We start from the raw sequence: 8,348 nt of genomic DNA, 5'->3' as shown, positions 1-8,348 counted from the left end.
GCTTCCTCTTGCTGTCCTGATGGCCCTCTCTGCCAACCCATTACTGGCAGGGTGAAATGGGGCCGTGAGAATATGGCGGATGCCTAGGTTGGCTGCGAAACGGCTGAATTCAATTGATGCGAACTGCGGACCGTTGTCGGATACTATGGCGTCTGGCAAGCCGTGTGTTACAAATAGGCGAGTTAATACATTGGTGATTGCCAGTGTTGTGGTCGAGGACAGTTTTGCTACGTCTATCCATTTGGAATACGCATCTACGACCACTAAGAACATCTTCCCATGCAAGGGGCCAGCTAAATCGATGTGTATCCGGGACCACGGGGCACCCGCGTTTTCCCATCTAGCTGGAGTGGCAACGGGGGGAGCAGGACGGGATTCCTGACAAATGCTACAGGAACTTACCCAATTCGCTACATCATCGTCGAGACCCGGCCACCACACATAGCTTCGCGCCAGCGCTTTAATTCGCACGATGCCCGGGTGCCCCTCGTGTAAAGCCTCCAGGATTCGGGTGCGCAATGATGCTGGGATGATCACTCTAGTTCCCCACAGTAGACAGCCCTGTAGACTGGACAGTTCCTGCATGCGAACCTTGAAAGCTGTAAATTTGCTCTCCACATTTCCACCCGGCCACCCCCTCCTCACCCAGTCGAGCACTTGGGCGAGCATTTGATCCGTCTTAGTTTTGGTGGCAATGTCCAAAGCAGTGATGGGAATGTCCAGCTGGGCGATCTCGAAGATCGCATGGACTGGAGTGGGGTCTTCAGCCGGTGCGGGCAAGGGACAGCGGCTGAGAGCGTCGGCGTGGGAGAGAGTTTTGCCCGGGCGGTGGATGAGCTTGTAGGAGTAGGCTGCTAAGAAAAGGGTCCAACGTGTCATTCTCGGGGAAAGTATCTGTGGAGTCTGCTTGTCCCCGGCTAGCAGGCCTAGTAGGGGTTTGTGGTCGGTTACGAGTTTGAAAAAATGGCCAAACAAAAATTCGTGGAACTTTTTAACGGCCGCCACGGCTGCTAGGGCTTCCTTGTCTATCTGACTGTAGTTTCGCTCCGTGGCTGAGAGAGTTCTGGAGAAAAAGGCGATTGGAGCTTCGGCACCATTGGAAAGTCTGTGGCTCAGAACAGCCCCGATTCCGAATGGGGATGCGTCTGCCGCTAACACTAAGGGAAGGTTGGGGTCGAACTGAATGAGGACTGCCTCTGAGGTGAGCAGCGATTTGACTGCGTCGAACGCCCGGCTTTCTTTCTGTCCCCAGTGCCAGGGGGTATTTTTGTCAAGTAACCTGTGTAGGGGTTCGGCTACTGAAGCCTTGTGGGGTAGAAAAGCAGCGTAAAAGTTCAGGAGTCCCAAAAAAGCCTGTAGTTCCGTTTTGGAGGTTGGAGTGGGCGCCTCGTGGATTGCCTTAACTTTGGACTCCAGGGGGTGAATACCAGAGGCGTCAATTTTATAACCCAGAAAGTCCACCTGTCTAGTGGCAATGGCACATTTTTCTTTTTTTAACTTGAGGCCATGCTGTCTGAACCTCTCTAGCACTGCTCGAACTCTCTGGAAGAGTTGGGGTCTGTCCCTGGCCGAGACTAAAATGTCGTCGAAGTAGGGTACTATGCCAGGGAGGCCCTGCAAAATCCGCTCCATAAGGGATTGAAAAATGCCTGGAGCAACGCTTACGCCAAACTGGAGACGTTTACAACGAAAAGCACCCCTGTGAGTAACAATGGTCTGAAGTTCCGCTGTCTGGTTATCGACAGGGAACTGCTGGTATGCTTGGGACATGTCCAATTTAGCAAAGATCTTACCCGGTTCAAACGTGTGTAATAGGTGCTGAATTACTGGTACCGGGTAGGCACTAACTTGCAAAAATTTATTGATTGTTGTCTTATAGTCCGAGCAAATTCTCAGACTGCCATCTTTTTTAAGGGGTGTGACGATGGGCGTCTACCATTTGGCGAAGTCTGTAGGTTCAATGACCCCTTGTTTCAATAGTTTGTCTAATTCAGCGTCAAGTTTTGGTTGAATTGCAAAAGGGACCCTACGCGGTTTTAGCCTGATTGGGACTGCCTGGGGGTCTACTGAAAATGAGATGGGGGTACCATTATAACACCCCAGCTCTTCGCTGAAGACGTCTGCGTAATCAGCGAACAAGGAGTCAGTGTCTGAGGTTGAGACAGCATGGACTCCTGTTAGCCCTAGGCCGAGATGGGGAAACCAATCGAGCCCCAATAGAGTGAGTAGCTTGCCGTTAACTACCACTAGAGGTAGGTGGCCTTTAAAAGCTCTAAAACTGACAAGGAACTTGCCTCTGCCGATTACTGGAATGGTCTTCCCCTGGTAGTCCTTCAGGCCAAACTGACATCTCTGTAGCTGACTGGTGGATAGGCTGGGCTGGAGCCTCTTGATGGTGTCCCACGATATTATTGAGAGCGCTGACCCCGTGTCAACCTCCATACAGCACGGTCTACTTTCTATAGAAACGGAAAGAGAAATTTTATTGACGGAATGGACAACGTGTTTGGCGAGGCGGTGCGTGCGACAATTTAATACTTGCCTCTGTGGCGCCGTGTGCGAGGGGGAGCATCTTTGTGCAGCGGTTTGGGGAGCTTGGCAGACTCTCGCGATGTGTCCCCTCTTACGACAGTTGTTGCAGGTGGCTCCTTTGAACTTGCAGGTCGCTCTTTGGTGAGGTCCCCCACAGGCTAGGCACAGTGTGATGCGCTTGGGCAGACCGGTATTCTCGTGCTTAGCCCCTACCTGTGGCCGTCTGTCATTTGAGAGGCGGTGGACGTCGTCTTCGTCACCATCTGGTTCTTCTACTACCACCTCTTCGGAGTGGACTTGTAGCGCTGCCAGTTTGGCGTTTGGCCCCTGTATTTCCGTGGCCGAGTTTGTTGCTAATTCGGCTGCTAAAGCCTCCTCAACTGCTTGTGCGAGGTTGAGGTCTTTTTTTGCTAGTAGGCGCCTCTGCAGGTGGAGGTCTTTGACTCCACAAACCAGCTGGTCGAGGAGCATATCTTCTAGATAAGTTCCAAAACCGCAATGTAACGCAGCCGTTCTGAGGGCGGCCATGTACTGATTGATGGTTTCACCGTTCCCTTGCTTCCTCATACGAAATGTGAATCTCCTGGCGATCTGGGACGGCCGGGGAGCATAGTGGTTTGTGAGGATTTCCAGAAGCTCTGACCACGGAACGTTCTTAAGCTCCCGCGGAGCTACGAGGGCTGCTGCAGTATCGTAGATGGTGGCCCCACAATAGATTAGGAAATAGGATTTTTTCCTATGTTCCCCTGCGTCGGCCAGGCCGACCGCATCGATATAGTGGTTGAAGCGGTTTTTGTACGATTCCCACTTCTCTTCGTCCGGTTTAAACGCCGGGAAAACCGGATTGGAGCTCATGGTTACTGGGACCTGTGAAAAGAATTCTCTCTGGGTGACTAGTGACACTCAGTGCCTGTGGAAGGCGAGTGATTCAGCTCTGGAGTGGTCCTTCACTGACCTCTCCTCTCTCTGGGACCGCCACGTTTGAACGCTGGCCGTTGGTGGCGTCAGTATTTGCGCCTGTATGCGCGTTAGTGACTGATTACAGCGCTGTGCTGTATTCACAGGGTTTGAAATTCAACTGACAACTGTTTGAATTTCGCGCCTTTCGAGCGGCTGCGGCTCGCAGTGCTTCGCTTTCCCTGTAGCTGGGCTAACAAGCGGCTACAGACGCTTCTAACTTTCGCTGCTGATCGCTTTCTCTGACTGCAATTCAGCGTTTGCTCACTAGCTTGCTGACCGCTTTCTCTGTCGGCGGTTCAGCGTTCGCTCAGTGTGTTCAGCTCTTTTATTACTGACCGCTCTCTCTGGCTTGCAGTTCAGTATTATCTTTCGCTGCCCGATCGCTCTCTCTCTCTAGTTGCGCCTCGGGCTAGTGACTCAGCGGTTGCCTGGTGCTTCTGGTAGCGAATCCCACCCTCGTCGCCAGTGTTAGATTCGAGGAATGAGAGACAGGACCAGAAGCCAGGGTGCAACAGAACTTTATTACATGAATAAAGGGCTGACCGTGCTCGCCACGCTGGGACTGGCTCGCAGCAATCAGCAAAGGGCTAGTCCCTGCAGCCTGCTTTTATAGCAGACTGCAGGGGGAGGTTAACCAATGGGAGGAGGAGGAAAACGCCCACGCCAGGAGTGAGGACCAGAGGGAGAACTACCCAAGTCCTCAGGACATAACATGAGCCATTTCCTCCTTTTAGTGATCCATGAAAGTACCTCTATTCTATAGTATGTAGATACAGATTATAAAGTCAAAAAAGGTGAAAAACATTTTTACAGAACCATAGATATGTTCATGCCTTTGAGGTGAGCAGCTGGGAGGCAAGGTGAGGCCAAGTGTGACAAGGAGTGGCTGGGAGGGGTGAGACATGACTGGGTATGGCAAGGAGAGGCTGGGAGAGGCGCCCCTTGACGTGAGTTGGCCACGACCATCCAGCCATGCCTACCAGCTGGTCACTAGGGCAGAGAACCAGTTGTTAAATTATTTGAATCCCAGCACTGAATGACACTAATACTTAGACTTATATACCATTCCACAGTGATTTGCAAAACTCTTTGAGCAGTTTACAATGTCAGCATATTGTCCCAACAATCTAGGTCCTCATTTTACTGAACTCAGAAGGATGGAACCCTGAGTTAACTTTGAACCAGTCAGGATCAAACTTGTGGAACTGCACTCTAACCACTATACCACCATGACTCCTAGTATAATTTAATTTGATTTACTCTGTTGTTTAATTCGTCATAACTGAAATTTCCATTTAAATTCAGCTGATTTCTCATTTGGAAAACCAATTCTAGATACTTGAGAGGAAAACTTTTTAAATTGTTCATGTAGTTCTTTCTATCCCCTGGCCACTGTTATTTTTCTCCTTAATTCCAAGTTACAGTTCTCAGTGTATCACAAATTGGGACATGCCTAAATCTCTACAATCATTTTCAATTATGTGTTCTTATTTTCTCCTCTCTAAGGAGTTATGGAAACTATTAAAAATAATATAGTTAAACAGCAAAAAGGTATAATATTCTTCTTTCTCCAAGGGTACTGATGGAGGACAAAGTCCTTTCATTCTCATTTTTAAACCATTTACACCTCTGATTTTAAAGTAGTCTCATGGAATAATGTATGTTAGGCTGTTCTATTTCAAATGCCCAATTCTCATTGAGTAAACAGGAGGCCGAGAGATAAATTGATCTGCAAGATGATATTTTTCTTTGCATCTGTAACAATATTGTCTTCCTATATAGAATCTGAAGCAGCTCTTGGCAGATGTTCTGTAGGAGACCAACCTCTTATTAAGCACAACGATTATCATTCAGAAGATTTGGTCATTGCTGGCATTTGTTATCTATTTTACATGATCTCTGAGAAATTAACATTCACAAGAAATCCATCAAGTGAACTAGTTGATGACTTCCTGTATGTAATTAGTTTTAAGCAATGCAATACAGAAATAGTTAAAATCTGTGTTATGCTTGAATTAGAGTGAGAGATGAATTGCAGATTGCCTAAATTGCACTATTATTTTTTCTTTTAATAATATTGTTAGTTATCATGTGGTTCCTCATATGCAAAGTAAAGTTGTATATATTTCTGTTTCAATAGCTTCCAACAGCCTCCTTGATAACTTTTAGGTAAATATTAGTTTCATTTTAGTTTGTTTCTTTTTCAAGTTGTATTAATCAGGAAAACTACGAGGAAATAACAGTGATCATTTGTAGAAAGTATATGTGACTGCAATTAGTCCTACATGCAGATATTGTATCAAATTCTCTCTTAAATTTGGTGTTTGAAAGTACAGTACTATGAGAATTGAATTTCCTTTTTAAATACCTGAGAAACATAGTTAAAAGGAAGAAGAACAAGAAAGAGAAGTTGGAAATGGTGGAATAGAATATTAGAATAGAAGATAGTAATAAATCAGGATCCCTAAATTAAAGAAGCACCCTTTAGTAATTATTCAATTATTTAAAGTAATTATTTATGATTATTTCATTTTGTATTCAGTCCACTGAATGTATCATCACTATTTATGGCCATCTCCAATGGATAAAAAGTGAAGTGTTATAGCTTAACTTCCAGGGAGAATTTTTTAATATGTTGTGATAAAACTTTGCTCTATAATTTTGAGGCTATTGCATTAAACAGTCAAAGAGATGCCTTGCTTGGTGTTAATATACTCCCTCCTTTCAGTGCTTGTGGGCTGTAAAATCATGAGTGATATAAAATTAGAAAAAACATAAATAAGGATGCAGCTAAATTGGGAAACAGATGCTCTAATACTCATTTCAGGTTGTTTATGCAAAACTACCAGCACGTCTTGGCTTTGGAATTTGCAATCAAAGAAATCAATGAGAATTCCAGGATCTTGCCTAACATCACCCTTGGTATCCATATCTCCAATAGCTATGCCCTGGCAAGATGGATCTATCTGGCTTCCATGGAGTTCCTCTCTACCAAGGGAAGGTTCATACCAAACTACAAGTGTGATTTCAAAGACAATGTAATATCTGTGATTGCAGGACATAATGCTTACATTGGACATTTCATGTCAAATATTCTGAGCATTTACAAGATCCCACAGGTAAGAGCTATCTCAGAAAGAAAGGAGTCAAGACCTTTCAACAACACATTTATTTGAACAATTGTGGCTTGTACACAGTGATATATGAAATTGAAATAAAAACCATGAAATAAGCTCACCTCGGACTTTGCTCCATCTCAGTATAGTGAAATGTAGATATAGACCAAATGCAAGACACAGGTATTCCTTTCTTAATGTGAGTACATATGAATATAAAATGGAGGAAATCCACACTTTCTCATTTAATTTAATTTCATGGAAGATTATATTTATTTATTCACTAAAACATGATTCTTGGGGCTGTGATCTCGCATGACTTCAGACACCCATTTTCTGCAAAAGTAGATGGGTGCATGAAGTCATGTTAGATAATTCATTCCTACAAATCCTCAAGTTTATGAATAGAATTAGCTGAGTCCACTATATTCGTACCTCGAGAATTACTTGTTATTAAGTAAAATATAAGAGTATTGTTGATATTGGATAACAACAGAAGAATTGTAATTAAAGTATATTGATCCCGCTTTTTATTAAAATATTTCTGATATGATTGATTTATTATTTATTCCAAAGTTTCATATTGATAAGGAATGTCTTCCTTAAAAACAAATAAATATTTGGGTCTGAAAAGAAATGCTCCAGTTTCTTTCTTTTTCTTAGCTCCTATATGGTTCTACTATGAAGACAGATGACAACATACAAGCTGCTTACTTCCATCAATTATTTCCAGATGAAGATCTTCAAATTATTGGGATCATCCAATTGTTGCTTCACTTTGACTGGAAATGGATTGGACTCATTATCCAAAGCTCTGAAAGAGCAAAGAGTTTTATACAGAATAGGCTTGATATGTTTTCTCAAAAAGGCATCTGTTTTGACTTCATAGAAGAAATGCCAAAGGAATCTGTTACCAATGACCTTGAGGATCACCTAATTGACTATTTTGTGTTATACAAGGTTATTATGAGAAGTACTGCCAATGTTGTGATCATATATTGTGAAAATGAGGCCATGGCTGCTCTTAGAATGGTTCCATTTATTTCAGAATATGTTGACACGCCAGTGAAGAGAAAAGATAAAGTTTGGATAATGCCAGCACAGATGGAATTCACATCAACCCCCTTTCAAAGAACCAGAGGCATGGACTTCATCCATGGGGCCTTATCGTTGGCAGTTTCCTCGAAGGAAATGTTAGGGTTTCAGAAATTTATTCAGATGAGGAAGCCTTCTTCTTCTGAAGAAGAAGATGGTTTGATCAGGCTGTTTTGGGAATATGCGTTTGAATGCTCTTTTCCAAATGCTGGGTTAGATGAGGACAGTGACAATGAATGCACTGGTGAGGAGACATTGGAGACCCTTCCCGAGGTTTTGTTTAGAAGTAGCATAAGTGGGCAAAGTTATAGCATTTACAATGCTGTCTATGCAGTGGCCCATGCACTGCAAGCCATGCTTTCATCTAAGAGCAGAAAAAGAGGACATTCTTGGGAACTCAAGACTCTAAATCAACAATCATGGCAGGTAAAAATGAAATGAATGTAAATATCACTTTATATAAGTACCAGTCATATAAATGTTTGGCTAATATTTTAGAATTGTATAGTTAATAGGATCAAAATGATATGTCAGATCTTTAAAGAGGGTAAATTTTTCTCTGATAATTCAGGGTAACATTAAAATGGTGTGCAACTATGCTAAAGAGGCAATATCAAATGTTTATTTAAGAGAAAAATCAATTTT

The 8,348-nt window shown here is 43.7% G+C and overlaps 1 protein-coding gene across 1 annotated transcript; it reads left to right on the top strand.

The window, feature by feature from the left end:
* Nucleotides 1-4,394: 4,394 nt before the first annotated feature.
* LOC148123629 (vomeronasal type-2 receptor 26-like) lies at nt 4,395-8,348 on the top strand. Its single transcript, XM_087919179.1, has 3 exons — nt 4,395-4,402; nt 6,320-6,611; nt 7,272-8,348. The coding sequence occupies exons 1-3, from the start codon at nt 4,395-4,397 to the stop codon at nt 8,142-8,144; spliced, it is 1,173 nt and encodes a 390-aa protein (XP_087775305.1). The 3' UTR covers nt 8,145-8,348.

Source organism: Pseudonaja textilis, unplaced genomic scaffold, assembly GCF_049901715.1.
Source record: "Pseudonaja textilis isolate UNSWEBS1 unplaced genomic scaffold, rPseTex1.2 PTEXSCF35, whole genome shotgun sequence".
Classification (NCBI taxonomy): domain Eukaryota; kingdom Metazoa; phylum Chordata; class Lepidosauria; order Squamata; family Elapidae; genus Pseudonaja; species Pseudonaja textilis.
Note: the sequence above shows the minus strand (reverse complement) of the source record. Positions and strands in the feature narration are given on the sequence as shown.